Here is an 18,472-nt window from a genome sequence, read left to right as displayed (position 1 = left end):
GTGTTCCCACATGCTACACGGGACCCCACAGCCTGAGGTTGTGATGGGGTGGGCAGGATGGACTTGTTCAGCACCCACCAGAAGGTTTTATCGAAGTGGGGAAGGTGAGCACAGGTGTGGCTGCAATGGCTGCGTGAGAGGGGGCAGAGCCCACGTGTGCGTTGGGTATTTGCCGGTGCAATGTTCATGAGAGGGGTGAGTGAGATGCTTTCATGACAGTGTGCATCTTCCTGAGGGCACAGCTGGGCACTCCAGGAGGGTGCTGGTGTCAGGGAGCACAGCACTCACGAGTGGGGCGTGGGCAAGGATGCTCACGGCAATGGTAGCGCGGCACCTTCTCTTGTGTCTGCATCTCGTGACGGAGGGAAGGGACGGTGCATGTGGAGGGTGCATTGTGCACGACCGCGTGTGTGCACAGGGCACGCGTGAGGGTGACCACGAGCCTGCTGCTTCCACTCGGGGCTGCATCTCTGGGGAGGTGTGGGGTCTTGCAGGGACTACTGCTCGTGATGTGCGTGTGTGCGGGGTGCCGTCCCCGCGGTGCTTCCACGAGTGTGCATCTGCAAGGGGGTCGGCGGGGCGCGCGTGTGCGCGGTGCCTCCCTCCGGCTCAGCATCCGTGGGGAGGGAGGAGGCGGCGTGTCCGCAGGGGCGTGGACCAGTGTGTGGCCGTGGGGGGGTGCGTGTGCGGGTATGCGTGCGTGTGTATGTGTTTGTGAGCCCGTGTGCGTGTGTGCCGCGTGTGCGTGTGTGTTTGCGGACGGGTGCGCGCGGCGCGGCCGGGCCGGGAGCGCGTCCCCGGCGCTGTGCCGGGGGGTGCGGGCTGAGCTCATCGCTGGCTCCCCGGCGCTCCTTACCAGTGGCTTCTGCGGTCACATGGGTTATGTGCTGGAGTTTAAAAGAGCTTATAGCCCCCGAGCCGGTGCAGAAGCAGCCGGTGGTTGCGTGGGGTAGCGCCGGGAGCGGCGGCAAGGAAGACGCCGTGAGTACCGGGCGGCCGGGGCCGGAGGGCGGCAAGGGGTGTACCCCCACCCACGGGACGGGGGAGGCGGCGTGCGGGCACGGGGGTCAGCGGAGGCGAGCCGCGGGGCCCGCCGCCGAGGGAGGCGGAAAGGAAGGAGGGGGGAAAAGCTTTCTTCCCCCGCGTTCGCCCCCGGTCTTGTGTTCCCTCCCGCCCCGCAGCCGCGCACCTTTCCTGCGCCCGCGCGTGTCCGCGCCCCGACGTGGGCCGCTGGTCCACCCCCCAACCCCCCCCACCCCGTGAGGAAACAATTTAGGCAACTCACTTTCCTGCCCCGCCGTGCGCGTGTTCCTGGCGAGGAGAGATGGGGGACAAGGCTCCGGAGCGTCCCCGCACCCTCCGAGACAGCGGGTCCGCATCGGGGCGACGCGGTGGGACCCCCATCCCCTGCCCGGCCGGGAGGGCATCGCGGCAGGCACCAGGTTGAGCGCTGGGAGGGATGAGTTCTCCCTGCGGCAATGCACGGGGCTGGAGCGGCTGGGACTGCGGGGCGGCTCTTTGTAAACCGGAGCCCGTGGATTTCCTGGGCGGGAGAGCAGGCTTCTTCTCCGTCTCTCCAAAGGCGCAACCTGCCTTCTTCTCTGCTGTGGCAGTGCAGATTTTCTTCTTTCTTTATTCCCTCTCGCTTTTTTCTTTCTTTTTTTTTTTTATTTATTTTTCCCCCCCCTAAAATGTGATTTTATAAGAAAAGTGTCTGCATGGGACTTCTGGGGAACTGCTCTCCCTGGGCTAGGCAGGCAGTTCATCCCGAGCGTGAGTACAAGGGCTGCTTTCCAGAATTGCACAATACACACCGATCCCTATGCTGTACAAAACTCCCTGACATTTCCACATCTTGGTGACTTCCCCCACTGCAATCTTCAAAACGAGTTGTGACTCCCGTCAGCTCCTGAGCCAAATTTGTGCTGCCTTCACTGGGGACAGAACCAGGTCTGCATGTTTCAGCTTTCCTGGGTCCTCTGGCAGTTGTTTCTTTAACCACTTAACTGTTTTTGGTGTAACGATCGGGACTTCTTCACTCTCTTATGTTCCCCACGCCACGCATATGGACACATGTGCAGGGTCTGTTCAGAGCGCAGGTTACAGAAAGGGAATTGCTTGCAAAGCTGTTTCATTTCTTTTTCCCATCTCTTTTGTGTTTTTTTTGTGGGATGGTTGAGGAGGTCCTTTCCTCAGATTGCTTTTTGCTCGGGAACTTGCTGACATCTCCTCGGATTTAGTGAATTTCAGTGACTGTGCCCACTCTCAGCATACCACGTTGTGTACTTGTGTGAGGGACGGGACCTGCACATGCAGCTGCTGGTCCCACTGTCTGTATGCTCAGGCAGTGAGGCACTGACATTGGCTGCTTCCAGCAAAATGTGCAAATATGGGGGAGCAGCCGTTCTTGCTCCTGGGATCCCTGCTTTGCCCCTCCATAAGGAGTCAGAGCTTTGCCATGATGTCTGGAGATCTGCAAGGGACGGTTGTGTCTGGTCAGGCAGCATGCTGGGACCAGGTCCTGGGATCAGAGCCCTCTGGGGCTCACTGCAGCAGGAGGGCTTTCCCAAGACAGGCTGAGCTTTAGAAATGAGAGCCTTGTGCCTGGCAGACTTCCTTGCGACAGCTCCTCAAGTTTATCAAGAGCCTCTTGTCAGAGCAAGCCAAGCCATGACCTAATGATCGTACAGGATCTTTGGTCTGATTTACCCCAAGAGGACCCCATTCTGCCAGGACTCTGCATCCCCTTCCCCCTAATAAGTGCTCAGCACCTCCTGGACTTGGGAACAGACCTGGTCCCTCTCAGAGCCACAAAGCTTGTGATGCACACACACGTTCAGATAAATGTGCAGCCAAGGTTTAGCTTTTGGAGACGTGACTGACTCTCTGAAGCTGCCATCAGGAGTTTTGTGGGTGCGAGCCCCAGCTCCTGGCCACTCTCAGTTAATTCCCTACAAGCTGGAGGCATGCATCCTGCTCCAGCTTAGGCTGGGGCTGGATGTGCGCCTGGGGAGCCTGTCTCTCAGCTCTGTCGTTTATTATTGCTGCCGCTGCCATTATGCCTGACAAATGGGAGTTGCTGAGTAATGTGCTGTTTGTGTGTAAATATCTGAGTGCTCGCAGCTGAGCTCACTCCTGCCACTTTGCAGGAAGCCATCTCAGCACCTTTCCCCTGTGAAGACCCGGGAGTGCAAAAGTGTCCTTCTGTGGAGACCTTCCCACCGCTACTGGCAGCTCTAGCCTTCGCTCTCCACTGCTTCCCTGCAAGCGTGAAGCCTCCATCCTCTCCGGCTATCGTGGCAGCCCTGCTGCTTTCCTGAGTGTGAGTCAGGGGTGGGAAAGGGCTCTCTCTCTGTGTACATGTGGGTGTGGGTGTGTGTGTGTGTGTGTGTGTGTGTGTGTGTGTGTGTGTGTGTGTGTATGCCCACAGGCTCAATTGCTCCCTAGGGTCCTTGTCCAAGGCAGAGCGAGTTTTAGGGACTTTGAGTGTTTTGATGGAGACAGTCATGCATAACTAGGAAAGGAGTTTTCAGGTTTGTTTGGTTTTTTTTCCCTGCCTACTCAGCCCTGAGTTCCCCCTCATTTCATCCCAGTACTGATGAAGATGCTAAATTACTCCTTCCCATATTGTTTTCATCCCATTTACAGATTAGCATCCAGCTGCTTCTTGCAGTCAGTACTTGCTCAGCCCAGCTAGGCTGATTGTAGCTGTTTCAATCTCCCCTTGTAAATCAATCCCTTCTGCCTCCTGATCATTTTTGTCGCTCGTTTTTCTGAAATCCCTCCAATTTGTCCATTTTGTGTTGGTGACGTATGCCTGGCCTTAAACATGATGTATACCAGGCATGGCAGCGTGAGGGAAGGACACCTCCTCCCCTCCCACCCCGCGGGGGCTTGTGATGCTTTGTCAGCACTGAACTGAGTTACTTCCCCATTATTCTAAGCTATAGTCCCTGCTCGGTGTTGCAGAAGAAAGCAGCATACTCAGGTCAGTGCCCTGGGGAGAATTCCTCCAAATTTTGGTGATGGGTTACTGAGGTTTAGTTGCATGCTGCTAGCAGATGCTGGAAGGGGCCAGTGGTCTAGGTGTATTCCTGGGGTGCCTCTTCCCACAAGAACTAATAGCTGAACAGAAGGGATGAGGAAAATAAGAGAAGGTAAGCTGGGCAGATGGGGAAACTGAGGCACATGCATGCACATTTCCTGTTCACCTTTCCAGCACATGGGTCTTGTTTAGGTGCTCTGTGTCTGGGGTGTGGCTGCACTCATTAGTGTTGCAGCCAGCTTGGGCATTTTCTGAGGAGATGCTGGATCTTTGGTCAGAGCAGGCTAGCACGTGAGGATGCTGGGCTCTGGGCTGATTTTGTTCCTTGCTTCTTGTGCTCCTAACCAGAGCCTGATGCCACAGGTGCTCTCATGGGGAAGAAACAGGGTAACAAAGAGCCTTGTGTTCGTGCACTTTGAAGTTTTATCATGCCAAATCCTGAGCTCCTGGGGCTGAGCATTCCCATTCCCTGGAAGGGCCGTGCCCTTCCAGGATCTATCTATTTTTAGGAGGAGTTGTATTCTGGACAGTGTCCACTGCAGATGCTCTCTGCCTCCTCCTCTTGGCCCTCCTCCAGGGACACCGTTTGGGCTATCTGCTGGAGGGTCAGATCTTGCCGAGGCTCCTCCAGAGAAGAAAGGAGGTGGCACCGTGCTGGGCACAGGGACACCTGGGGGACTGTGACTGCCCCGGGGTGCTGGGGAGGGACAGCAAGCTCATGCTGTCCCTTCCATGAACTGTCGGGAATGGCCTTTCACTGTGCTGTAGGCACCAGCAGGACACGGTGGCTTCTTCACTGTGGAATAAACAGCGGCACTGCCTGGGCCAGGTGGTACCTGGTGCTCGGCGGTGCCCGGTGTCAGTCCGTTCGCCAGGAATGACACTAGGGGGCACGAGATCTGCTGGAATTCCTTTGTTGGGGATGGGAAAGGAGGATGCAAAGCTGCTCTTGACCCTTCAAGCCCCGTACATCACCCCCCTTCACGTACATCATTCCCCCACACGTTTTGTAGGATAATGAGTGCTAAACCCCACGAGCTGTCCCTGTAACTCGTCCTTCTGCCAGGGCAGGACCCAGCTCTCCAGAGGCTGCTTTCCACTGGCTCTGTCCACCACTGGCTGTGGAAGCAGCAGGAGGAAGGATGGAAGCGGTCAGCTGGAAGCATCTTCGAATCAAAGAGGTGGATGCAGCCGGAGTGCCAGGGAATCTCCGGGGAATCTGGGAAATCCAGGAAAACACCTTAGCATGGTTTTAATGCCTCTCTAGAGGCATTGTCCAGAGCAGGAATTAAGTTAGATTCAGGGCTGGCTTTCAAGATGCAGCGTGTTACAGTTTTATTTTCTGCTGGTTGTTAAGTTCATGCACGATGTCTCCTCAGGGTCATGTTTTCCCAAAGCAGCAGAAACTTTAGAGAGTCTGATTTAATGAATGGTTCTGATCGATCTGAAACCTAGGTGTGTGGGTGTGTGTGTGTGTGTGTGTGTGTGTGTGTGTGGGTGTGTGTGTGTGTGTGTGGGTGTGTGTGGGTGTGTGGGTGTGTGTATTATATATGTGTCCATCTACCTATCTGGTTAGGGTGCAAAGAATATATTTTTGAAGGTTCATTTATGCATTTCTGCATAAATCCAGCTGTAATATTGTCCTGAATCCTTAAAATCCATTATTCCAGCTGTGAATGTGTGTATATATATTAAAACACTGTATACTGAAGTATTTCTCTTTTGTTATAACAAACCTCACAGAAAGCAAATAAAGAGACATTGTTCTCATAGCAGGCTTTTAAGGGCTCAGTATTTATCTTCTATGAATTTTGATGGTTTTTGTTCAGCATGTTTGAAGTTATGATGGCGGTGGGGGTTTGCCTATCTACTTCAAATTTTGTGCTATTGGGAAACTGAAAACAGTTGGATCATTTCAGCTTATTCATTACCTAATGAAAACAGAAGTCAGGCTTCTGGATTGAAATGTTGGCCCTTGATACCATTCTGGCATATTAATTTCTCAATGGTTAGGGTTTTTTCCTAATGCCTTCTGTTGGCAGATACCAGGCTCCTTTGCTGAAGCCCTGCTTCTCTCACGAGCCCCCGGGCAATATTTTTAGTAGCACACTGATGCATCGCAAACACTCCTGTTCTCCGAGAAAAAGCTTTGCTGACTGTTGTTGAAAGTAGCGCTAGGATGGCTGGAAATGGGAGATCAGAGGAGGACGATGCTGCCGCAGCATCAGAGCGTTTGTTTTGTGCCTGTGATGGAGGTTTTTTGTCAGGTCGTGCAGGTGCGGATGTGAGGGTAATTCCCCAGCTGGGCTCTGAGACAGGACTGAGGAGCAGGGGTTTATTTATTTTGAAATGCCTTGTGAAATGGAAGGAGGTCCCGGAAGAAGTGCCGAGTCAACTTTCAAGTCAATTAGGGATGTATCGGGAGGTGTGAAGTGGTTTGAAGAGGACACGGTGATTTGTCTGAAAGTGTTACCTAATTAGAGGGTATAGTCAGGGCTCTAATTAGCCATGACACCCTAAAGATGTCATCAAAGCCCTCTTAAGGCATGGCTGATCCAGTGCCGTGGCTCTGAGCTGTCTGGTCAGTGTGGCCTTGCGCAGCCAGAGCTGCTGCCCTCGGGCTCAGAGGCAGCCCAGATGCCAGTGCTTGAAGAGGCTCTTTTCCTTTCAGCTGATTTGCGATACCCTCCGGGGCTGCTGCCAACGTCGACTGATGTTCAAGTCACAGAATGAAAGGAAAGCTGCAGCAGTTGGAAAAATTAATACTGGTGCCCACTATGTGGGAAATCTTCTCTCTTTTCCCTGGGTAGGGGGATCACTTTCTGCTGCTCTCTGCCTCGGGGAGGCTGGAGGAGGAAGGCTGTGAGGGTTTGTATTAAGTGATGCTGTCCTAACAGCTAGTGGAGAAATCGTGACCCCTTTCTTAGCATTGCCTGACAGAGGGGACATGGGATCAACTAAAATCTGGCTTGCCCAGACCTGGCTGTATTTAAATACTATGCAACACACCCTGTGAGGGGGAACTGGTGTGGGAAGCTGTACAAAACGTGCTGGGTAAGAGGGAAAGGCTCCTGGGAAGGCTTTTCCCTGGTATTGGAAGGAGCCTGCAGCCTGGACCTCTGCTGGACCACACCTGGGTGGTGGGTGGTTGTTTCCCTTTGGAGAGCAGGGGCTGGGGGTTGTTCCCCCTTGGGTTGTTCTCACTGCCTGTTTTTCAAATACCAAAACCATTTTTCGGTCAGCCCTGTGAGGACAGGAGAGTGGAAGTTGCCCATTCCCAGCAGTGGTGCTGAAAGCCAGTAGGAGCCAACTAAAGCCAGGGAGCTGACTGGTGGATGAGTGTGGAGAGCAAGTCCCATTGCCATTCTCAGCAACAGTGAGCAAAAGAATTCACTCTCAGGGTCCCCCGGCTGTCAGAGCCCTCTGAATTGCCAGGAGAGAGCAGTGGGTTGCTCAGATCCCCTTGGCAAGAAGGAGCTACTGTTACTCCTGTTTCAATGGAAAATAAAATAAATCATGGGGCAAAGACCTTCCCTGCATGTTTCATCAGTGCTGTAAGACCTGGCTCTGCAAAGGCACTCTTTCTTGCTTTTGTAGGTGGCATCACAGCCCCCCTGAATGCGTACAACCAGGCACACTCCCGTGCTAACAGTTACCCAGGGATGCGCCTGCTTCTAATTATGTGGGTGTTAAGCCAGTGAATTCATTTTGTTCACAAAGTTACAGTCTGCTATTTTCCTACTGCTCCTGGTCTCTGGTGGCATTCCGGGACCCTGGAGTACATGTGCAAATAACTTGGTGACTGCATCTAGTATCTTGGAGCACGGTGCCATGCAGGGCTGACACACGCAGCTGTCCCTGTGATATTGCCATGGTGTCCCAGTGCTGCAGGGGCCAAGCAGGATTTTGGGATGCTGTGTTATAGGTGGTGGATGGGGAGCTGCTGCCTGTGCTGTGTCGTCACAAGCTGATCAGCACAGGAGGAGGGATCTGCACTGCTGCCCTCCTTCGTGGAGAAGCAGCAAGAGTTGGGTTCCTTGGCACCAGGAGTGAGATTTGGTTATGAAATCAAACAACGTCATGCATAACAAAATAGCCTTATATCTGCTTTTGCTCTAGGTACACTCTGCACCATAGTCCTTTTGTCTAGGGCTTAAAAATGCTGGTGATAATGAGGACACATCCTTTCTGGTGGTTAGAGTGAGGTTCACAGATGCAAAGGGGAAGCAGCCTGTGCTAGACGTCACCACCAATGTGTGATTTACCCTCCTCTGTACCACTGAACTAAGGGCTTGAAAAATAAATATGTTAAAAGGAAGGAGAGACAACAAAAGGCTGCTGCTGCTCTGAAATTCAATCAAAAAAAGCTCTGTCCAGTCCTCTTGGCATCTCACTTAACGAAGAGCTCTAGAAATAACTGTTACAGTAAAGTGCACCCACAGATAACTGTGGGTTTGCAGACGGGACTGCTTTGTTCTTGAGGAACAAGGTTGAAGTTCATTTTGGGTATTTTTACTCCCCCCAAAGAGGGGGGTTACTGTCACTCCATGGATCCAGGGCCATTCAAAACTGCCTGGGACCTCTCAGCTTTGAAATCCTTGCCTAGCCTGTTGTCTCTCCCCAGCATGCCAGACACACACATGGGTGGGAGGCTGTTGGATTTGGGATCCCAGCTGGTGGGGGTGGGAGAAGTCACACCAAGCTGCCGCCGCTCCTTCTCCCGGCTCAGCTCAGAGCGGTTTCCTCTTGCCCCATATCCCGGCCATGTGCGGGTGGCCGATTGCCCACACGTGTTGCACAGACACATTTCTGTGCTGCCTCTTTGTGCCTGCCCACCTATCTGCAGCTGGGGGAGCTGGAGCTGCTCTTTCTTGTGATTCGTAAAAAAAGTCGCTCTCTGGATGGAGTTGTCTGTGCTTTTATTGACCTGGTTACGGGAACGACAGAGGCTTTTCTGTCTCCTGGATGCGTGATTTCTGCTAGGGCTCTGGAGCAAGGGCCGGCTCTTGCTGCTGGTGTGTTTCCAGTTCTCCTAACGTGATTAGTTTGACAGGCCCATTGGGTATGTTGGCAGGTCTAGTTTTTGTTTTGTGCATGAAAGCAAGTGCTATGACAGGGCACAGAGCACCAGCTACTGCTGACATCTGTGCAGGAGGGAGTGTTATCACTGGACAGTATTTTTGACCATGTCTCAGATGTGCTGTGCCACCTGGCAGAAGCTCCTTGCCCTTTTGATGGGGCATTTGTGTTATGTCCCAGCTTCCTGAGCATTTTTGGAGGCTCCTCCCTTGTATCTGCATTGGAGTTGTTTTGCCAGAAGGTGCAGTTTGAGCTCAGTGAAGCCTGAGTGCTGAGGACATCCCAGGCATACACCTGGTGACTCTCAGTGAAGGTGTCCATCCTTCAGAAGTCGAGCAAGCTACCATCAGGCATTCCCATTGGCACACCCTGCCTGCTGGGCTCCAGTTTTGTGCATGTTGCCATCTGCAAGCAGTACTGAGGCACACCATGATCTTGGGGCTTGTTTAGATGGGAGAAGGTCTGGAAGGGGAATCATCAATCATCCCTACTCTGCAAAGTGCTTTTTGCTGTACAGACACATCTGTTCTCCCCCAGCCCTCTTTGTTCTGGATCAGTAGTTTCAGCTTCACCCAACTGCAATGCGAGGATGAAGAGGAACTTCCCCAACAGCCATGGTGGGTCCTTGACTTCAGGGGCATGCAGCATTTGTGCTTCCTGGTTTTGGTAAATCTGTACCTGTTGTCATGACAGAAGTAGTGGTGTTTTTCCCAAGCCCTTTCCAAGGGCTGCCTTATGCTCAAGGGAGAGCCATTCCTGTACAAATGGGCCTGGTATCTCTCCAGTTCCTTCCAGAGGAAGAAAGGAGATAACGGCATGACTTGACCAGGTCAGAAGAGCCAATAGCAAAGGATTTGTGTTGATGATTTTGACTTTGCCTCTCCCAAGGAATTGATCTGGCTTGTTCTTTGGGTGTAGGACCCAAACTAGAGGTTTAGCTCACTTGACATCTGTGTTTAGGCTTGGAGGGTTCCCCAAGGCTATTTGCTATTGTACATTATCAGGATCAGCCTTTAACCTTGTCACCACTAGGGGTTGGAGGGGAGCATCATTGCCTTCAAAGAGGGGAAACTAAAACCTGGAGTGTCTTTGAGATTTCCTTGAGGTCCCAGAGCAGAGCTGGTGGCAGAAAAACAGATTTCTTGAGTTGCTAACAGCTCCTGCCAGCTGGGGGACACATTAGTAAACACTTGAGTAGATCAAAGTAGGGCATCCGGCTCTTTGTGCAGCACTGTGCTTATCTGTCTGTCTGTCTTTCTGTCTGTCTGTAATGCTTCTGGCAGCCAAACCTGAGATGACATTTAAAGACTTTACTTTTTTTTTTCTCTTGCCGGTTTCAGATCTAATTTGCTGAGTTGTCAAGCTGAAGATTCTTTTCTCCTAAGTGCTGGCCCAGCAACAGTTCACTCTGCTCCATCCTTGCCTTGGAGGAGTCCAGCTGGGTTCCTCCTGCCTCCCATCACTGACATTAACACGTGGGGGCTGGAGCAACAGCTCTGCTGGTGGATGGGTGAAAAGAAACACATTTCAGCTTCCTTCTCCCTGTTGATTAAGCCATTGTAGGCTCAGCCAGCAGCAGCCATTAAAAAGCAGCAGACAGAGACAGGTTTGCACTGAAAAAATATATGTTGGGTGGAGAGGGCAGTGGTAGAGACTTGCAGGCAAGCCCTTCCTTCTCCCTAAGCCTGCATCTGACCGAGGTCTTAGAGGCAAGCATGTGTGCTGTGATCTGGTGGGCTCTCAGCAGAGTCCCAGCAGGCTGGGTGCCTGCCCTGAGAAAGCCAGGATAAGTGGCACTAATCAGGGTCTCACCCTCTGGGTTTCAGCAAGGAAGGCGAGCACTGTCCTTGTGTGTGCAGTGAGGAAATGGCTCCCGTGTCCCTGGAGGCTGTCACTCCAACCCTTTGCCATGCTGTGCTGGTGGGGAGCGGCACCAGAGGATGCCTCTGTTGCTGCTGTCTGCCTTGGGGACAAGCACAGACACGTGTCTCCAGCTGGAAGTCAGCTTGGGGAGTGGAGAAACCTCCCCAGAACATGCATTTGCAAGCTCTGGTGTGTGGCAGTCCCTCCCAGGCACTCACAGCCTCCTGCCACTATGCGAGTGGTGGGAAGGCTCAGTGCCTGTTTCCTGGCATGAGAAGAGCATGGTGCTTACCCTGGTCTGGAATAGAGAGCCAGGGGTGGCTGCAGGCACTGGAGCTGGAGCCAGAGCCATCCCTTGGTCCCAGCACCAGCAGCTGGCTCCAGCTTTAGTCCTTGGAGTATTTTTGAGGGCTTTGTGCAATGTGGTTTTAACTCCATCCCTTCCTCTTGTGTAAGGCTCCTCCCTGAACAGGCACAGTGACAAAGTCAACCCTGAGACAGCCGTAGTTCTCTCGATTTTGCCAGGCTCTCACCTTCCACCTTACATTCACCAGACCCTGCACAGTCCCTGTTGGGAGCTGTCTCAGCTCTTCCTGAGCAGCATCTTTCAGCCAGAATGGCAGTTCAAGAGAGTCCCCCATAACTTAGTGGGGTGATGCCAGTTTAACCCAGCCAGTGGCCCTCTTGCAACCCCATCTGTGCCTGTGGGGGCTACCAAGCAGCTGCTAGACAGCAGAGACACAAACTGACCTGCACCTTGGTTTTTCACGGCAGAGTCAGGGTATGTGGATGGAACAAGGCTGTGTGACATAAGCACTTAAAGTGTTGGCTTCAGTGACCAGAAAAGCCAGAGGTTGTTCTTGTCACCCAGACTAAGAGATGGAAGAATTTATTTACTGCTCTAACTCCTTTCCAGAAGTAGCTTCAGGCAGCTCTCTATAACTGAGACAAAAAGCAAAGGATCTTTCCTTTTGCTGTGTCCTCGACAGTTAACCCTTTTAGCCATCCCATGTCCAGATGGCATGACCAGGCTCCATGGGGCTCAGGATCATCTCTCTGGAGACACCTTTGGGCATGGCCATGTCCATAGAGCGATAGTGAAGAACCCTTCCATCTGCAAATTTGGGATCTGCCCTGGGTAGAGCCTCTGCCTCATACTGCTCAGTTTGAAAGTCCTGCCTGATCACTCTTCCCCCAACAATTGCTGCTGTGGACATTAATTTTTCCCAGATTTTTGCTTCCCTTTGAATATCTCTGCTATGGATCATTTTCCTTCCATGTGTTAGCTGGTATTTTCCCAAAGATGAAGCTTGTGCTATTTCCTGCCTGTCTTTCTATGCTTTCTCTTGCTCCCTCTTCTGTCATGCCTAAAATCACCTTGGGCTTTTTTTCTGCTCACTTCAGAAGAGACTGCCCCTCTTCTACTGAAAGGTCATAACAGGGGAAGAAATAGCCATTTAAAATATGAGGAATCCTGTCCACCCACATTGTGCTTAGCACCTCCCCAGATGGAAAAAAGTGTCCCAGGACTCCTGGGGTGGGAGGATAAGTCAGGTGTTTTGTGGATGGGGTGAGCCTTGCAGGGCAGGAGCAGACTGCTGAGGCTGTCAGCACTTTGCAAGGGCTGCGAGGTGAAGCTCCTGGCTGCAGCAGTGATGGGAGGGGATCTGGGAGCTCCTGTAACAGGAGGTCTGAAGAACCACATGTGAGGGGTGCTGAAGATGCGGCAGCAAGGTCAGGATGGATGGGTAAGAAGGGTGTCTTCTCTCTAGTTTTGTAGATGGGGTTTCATGTTGGGAAGCAGGGTGTGTAAAAATTAGGTTGTCCTTTAGCAGTCTTTTTCCAGCATTTACTGTAGATTCCCAAGTGGAAACTTATGGGGCTTGAAGTCACCCCAATGCATTTTCTTTGTCTAGCCATGGGTGTTGTTCATGCTGAGGTTGTGTGGGGAGTGTGTGATAACTTCTTTTTTTAATGTCTTTTTCTTTTAGTTTTGTGCTTCTTAATTTATATTTGTAGTTTTTAATCTCTTTTGGCTGCTGCACTTGTCTCTCCTGAAGGAGAGTGGTGCTGCAAAGAGTGGGACAAGATTGCTGCAGATTCTCAGGCCCCAAGCTGGGGACAGAGCATCCCCATTTTCAGATCCTCTTGCTTTGCCCTAGTCCTCATGCTGTGCTGTGTCATTTTTAGAAGCTGTGAGCAGTCCTGTTTGCAGGGGGAGACTGACAAAAGGTTCCAAGAGGATGGAATGGAAAGGTGGCTTTACCTATCTGGAACAATGAGCCCCTTTGTGCACTTAACTCCCCCCCACCCCCCCGACTTTACCCTCCTTATATCCTGCCTCAAAGTAGAAGGAAAATACTGCTTTTCCCAAAGCTAGGTGCCAGGGGACCACCACCTCATGCTATAAGCTCAGGAGTCAGACAGCAGCTTAAAGACTAAATATATCTGCCTCTGCAGCTCTTGGCTTTTACAAAAATAAATCTTAAGGAGGTAACTTTTTGCTGTGCAGTTCTCAGGGCTGGCTCTGCTTTGGTTTCCACTGAGATAGCATTTGGCTAACACAGCCAACCAGGAGTGGAATAGGCCTGGAGCTGTATAGAAAGTGATTAAGATAAGGCAGGGTTATGATTTGCCTGTCTGATCCTGAAGCTTTGTGCATTATTTAGTGTGTGTAGCAGGAGGTCAGTAGCCTCCTGATAATTTTCATTAGATTAGTCAGGCAGGATAATCACCTGCTCAGGAAAAAACCAACTCGACACTGTCTGTTCAATAGTTGGGGTTTAACTGAAAATAAATAGTCTTGTAATTATAAGGACATTGTCAAGGTCAAGAGGCTCAAAGATTCACTTTCTTTTTTCCTCTAGTATGTTTACAGAGATCCTGCAATTCTTTGTGAGATTTTTTTTTTTCCTCCCTTAAATTCAAACCGAGATCTTCAGGGCTCTTAAAAGAAATTCAACACTTCCACAGCAGTGGACGTGAGTGGTGTTGCAATAGCCAAGTGGTACTTGTGCCCTGCTGCAGCTGAGTGACCCCATGCTAATGAGCAGGACACTCATGAGCCAGCTGGGAGTGTGTGCAGCCAGCCCAAGCAGACCTCAACCAGAACAGAGATGCTCTTCCCTCGTCCTCTGGGCTGACTGTGGGATGGATCCTGCATAGAAAACTGGGCCCTGCCACAGAGGCAGAGGTTTTCCCCTCCCTGGGAGCAGTCAACCCAGCACAAGTGCCACCTTGTTGAAAGGAGGGTGTGCATTATCTCCTGGGGGTGGCTTTGCTGTTGTAATTTGCTGAGGCTTTCAAAAATCCTAAGAAGGAAGAGGTGAGAGTGAATCTGATGCCGCCATCAGTACCAATGGACTCTGCAAAGGGTACTTTGCTACAGAAACAGATAGGGTATTAAAGCTGGGGTTGGTGCTTGTGCAGTACCAAAATGCCTGCCCTTTTTCACCCTAGAAGGGGTTGTGCTTGCTATTTATCTTCCTCATACTACAGTGAAGCCCAGAGGGACCTTTGTAATCTTCTTACTCTGTCCAGCTGCGGGACTGCTAGATGAGATCTGGGAATGGCTTGCAAGTGCTCAAGGTAAATTCAGAGGTGGTGGTACTAGCCCAAGGTGATGGAGAGCTTGCTGTGTCCATGCTGGTGCTGTGGTTCCTTGGCAGTACACTGCCAAGGCAGGTAGCCTTGGTTTGAGCCAAGCAGTGCTGTGGGAAGCTCTCAGCTCTCTGTCCTGAGCTCAGCTGCAAGCTAGGAGAGCTTCAGGGAGCTTTCAAACCTATATGGCAGAAGAGGCAGGGTTTGCATGCTTGTGCTGGCTGTGCATGTCTCTACCATAGAAAAATGGAGCTGATGTTGTGGCCACACGAGCTAACTAGTGCCCCCGAGTGCTTTCTGTTTTGTTTTGTTCCCAGTTAGTTGACACTGCTCATGAGTGGGGATTCTTGTCATCAGAGCTGGTGGGGCTTGTGCTCAGCCCATCTTCACTAGGAGTCTGCTGCTCTGGCTCCCTGTCACGGGCTTTGACGGATGCCCAGGGGGAGAGGAGGGCATGGCTCGGCCTGATGTGCCAAGTGACTGATGGTGCAGTCTGATGACTGATGCCACACGTCCACAGCAGGCGTGCGGGTGCTCCCTCGCTCTTCCTCCACGGGAGCTGGGAGGAGAGGGGGCTGCCTTGACAGCTTGCTTTGAAAGCAAAATTACTTCAGGGCTGGATTTCTTCTCCCCTCTTCCCATCATTTCCCCCCCCCCCCCTTCTTTTTTGCTTGACAGAAAAAGCGTAACTCGTCTTTAATTGGTGCTTTGTGCCTGTCTCCTGACAGAACTCAGCAGAGAGGGGGCTGGCTGGATCAAAACAGCTTGAAGTTGTGAGACTATTAAACGTCTGGCCTCCCTGTTTAAAACAAAACAAAACAAAAAAACCCCAAAAAACAAACAAAAAAAAAAAAAAAGAGCCCTAAACTTTTATTTCCAGTCCCTCTCCCTGTTTTAAGCCAAGTCCTTGTGAACCATGGAACCAAGCAGTGGATGCTGTTCCAGGCACTCCTCAGACATCCCACAGAGGAGCCTGACTGATGTGGGGAGCACGCGGCTCAGCACGGCACACCACGCACTTGACCTTCTGCTGAGCCTGGCGTTTGCAGCATCTAATTGGCATGTATGTGGAAGGTTTCAGACTGCTTCATCATCTTACAAATAAGACCTGCCAGTGCCTGAAACGCAAAACAAATGTTGCGTGGTGGATCAGGCAGGGAAGCAGTCTGCACTCCTCAGGCGGCACTGCAGCATGGTGGCAGCAGGGGGAACAGACCTGGCCATGAACTTATCCAGCAGTGTGAGCAAGGCAAAAACAGGGTTAGTTAGAGCTCCTGGTCCTTTCAACTGCCCTGTTGTGGTGTCCCTCTCCGTTGAACACCTGTAATTATAAGAGGCCAGGTAGCATCTCCAGGAGGTGGGTGGGGTGGTGGGAGGAATCCCATGCCCTTGTGATATCATCAAGCTCCAACTCTGGCAGAAAACAGCATTATGAGACCCACTGGAGCATTTGGAGGCTGGGCTCACCCTGGTCTTTGCAGAGCAAAATCACAGAATGGTTTGGGTTAGAAGGGGCATTAAAGATGATCTCCTTCCACCCCCCATGCCATGGGCAGGTTCTTCTTCCACTAGACCAGGTTGTTTGGAGCCCCATCCAGCCCGGCCTTGAGTACTTCCAGGGATGGGGCAGCCACAAATTCTCTGAGCAACCTGCGCCCATTAGCTCAACATCAAATTGTATGCTACAAGATGTGGCTCCTGCCTGGTTGAGCACTCCTCACTCCAAGGGGCTCCAGTTCGTCTCCTGGATTTCTGGAAAGGGCTTGGGTATGCTGCTTGTTCCAGCCCTGCCTGTGGGGCTGGCTTCCAGGGATATAAGGCATAGACTAGGCGTGTCATTGAGGTCCTTTCCAATTGGGGCTGTCCCCATGCAAGATGGGGACAGCAAGAAAATCAGTTGTTTGGAATTGTTTGTTTCTACTGTGGGGTCTACAGGTACTTCTGCCCTTCCCCAGCCAGAGACAGGGATAAGACATCATCTTGCAAACTGTTCCTGGCTGGGAACTCTGCTGGGCTGTTCTCCTAAGTCTGCTTTTAGTGCAGACCAGCCCTGGTGCAGGGTGGAGGCAGAGCTCATTGCAAGTGGCTTTGCAGCAGTTGCTTGGTCCTTTCTGAGGCATCAAAGCAAAACTGAAGGTGGGGTGTTACTTCTGTAGGTGTTTCTGGGGCTCCTACTAGGATGATGGGAGCAAAGTACAAAGTGATTTGTTACTAAATATCGGGCAATTCCATGGGCATCCTCAGAAGCCATGCCACCCTTGGTAAGCAGCACTTTGGGGGAAAGGGGATGCTGGGAAGAGACTTGGAGAAGGATGCAAAGAGGGCAATATCTGCAGGTGGAGGCTGGTGAGGTCTGAGCAGGGCCTGTCTGTCCGAGGAAGGTGGCTGCAATGAAGAAGATCATGTGCAAAAGTGGGAGCCTGGAGGAGCTGGGTGCAGTCAGAGGGGTGGAGTGGTGTTACAGGTGGTGTCCTTGAGCCAAGGAAGCACCAGGGTGAACAGATGGTGCTGTGGAGACTTTTGGAGAAAGAACTGGTAAATTGGCTTGTCCTGGGCTGAACTGGAAGAGACAGCTAGGTGTCCATGCAGAAAAGCCAGACTTACACTGCTGCAACTGCTTCACACAGCCACCAAAGGGCTGTGAGCAGGGTCTTCTCAATATTTGGTAGGTGTTTGAGTATAGAGGGCAAGAGCTGGAACTGAGTCCTGACTGGATTGATGCAAGTCCAGATCATGTCACTGCCCGTGGTGAATTGTGGTACCGCAAAGATCTTACCTCATTCTTGGGACAGGCAAGGAAGGGAAACACCACCTGTGAGAGACCAAAGCCCTGATGGGCTGCGTGTGTTGGGGATGTTTAGGTTGTGGACAGACCTGGAAGACCAAAGGAATAGGTATTTGAGGAAAGTACACCCTTTGGGCTTGTTTCTTATTATAGTCTCTATGGAAGCTTTGGACCCTCTTATAGGAGGGAAGAAAAAATATGTATCAGTTCCATCACAGTAAAACCCTTACTTGCCAAATAATCATGTCCAAGGCTGTCTTCACTCTGCATTGTAGGATTTTTCTTCACTTTTTTGGGGACTGTTCCAGGCATTCTCCCTCATGGGTGGTCTCTCTCTCCCACCCACAATGCTTCTTGCAGCCACCCAGAGCCTTTCCCAGCTTGTTCTCTGCTCTGGTTTGAGCAAGGCATTGATGCTCTGGATTGTTCTTGTTTCTGAATTTGTAAAGTCGATTCAGCAGATCAGTATTTCAGACCCTCCCCAGAGCTGGCTGTGTGGGATAAGCTGGCAGCCACATTTGGGGGCCACTTTTGTTCCACTGTTATTTCCAGGTCTGCAGCCTCTGGATTCCCACCCTCACCGTACCAACAGATCTGCTTGCTCCTCCCCAGGGGCAACTGGAGAAGAGCAGGGCAAGATGCTGCAACCTGGTAGTTTAGGTAGTAATGCAGTCTTTTTTTGCTTTTCCTTTTACTTCAGCTTTAGTTACTGTTTTCTTGCCAGTGGAGAATAACCAGCGTATACCTATTAAGTTCCTGAGAGGTCTTAACTTTACTTCTAGGCTGGAAATACCATACTCCATAGGGCAGAAACCGAGGGCTGCAGTAATCCCAGCACTGCACTGTCATCTCCGGCGAGCAGCCCAGATGCTTTGTTGGTGTTTCCTTGTTCTTGCTGCTAGGTGTGTGATGGACAGTGGCACCTCAGTCCTGAGTCTGGAGGGAGGAAAGTGGGGCAGAGCAATGCCCTCCAGCAGAGGAGGTAGGGTTGGGAGATTTCGGCACTGAGCTTTGCTCTGGGGGCCCATTTTCTGTCCCTTTAGCCTGCTGAGCACTCACCCAGCTACAAGCTTCCGATGATGCGCGTGCCTCTCCCTCCC

The 18,472-nt window shown here is 51.7% G+C and overlaps 1 protein-coding gene across 1 annotated transcript in view; it reads left to right on the top strand.

Annotated features, from left to right (window-relative positions):
* The first annotated feature begins 882 nt into the window (after positions 1-882).
* Positions 883-18,472, top strand: part of CNTFR (ciliary neurotrophic factor receptor) — a 198,601-nt gene continuing 181,011 nt past the window's right edge. Inside the window, exon 1 of the mRNA XM_062513288.1 lies at positions 883-981. Coding sequence (XP_062369272.1) covers positions 883-981 — 99 coding nt within the window. The remainder of the gene's footprint in view (positions 982-18,472) is intronic.

Source organism: Cinclus cinclus, chromosome Z (assembly GCF_963662255.1).
Source record: "Cinclus cinclus chromosome Z, bCinCin1.1, whole genome shotgun sequence".
NCBI classification, from domain to species: Eukaryota; Metazoa; Chordata; class Aves; order Passeriformes; family Cinclidae; genus Cinclus; species Cinclus cinclus.
The sequence above is the reverse complement of the archived record's forward strand: the minus strand, read 5'-3'. Positions and strand labels throughout refer to the sequence as shown.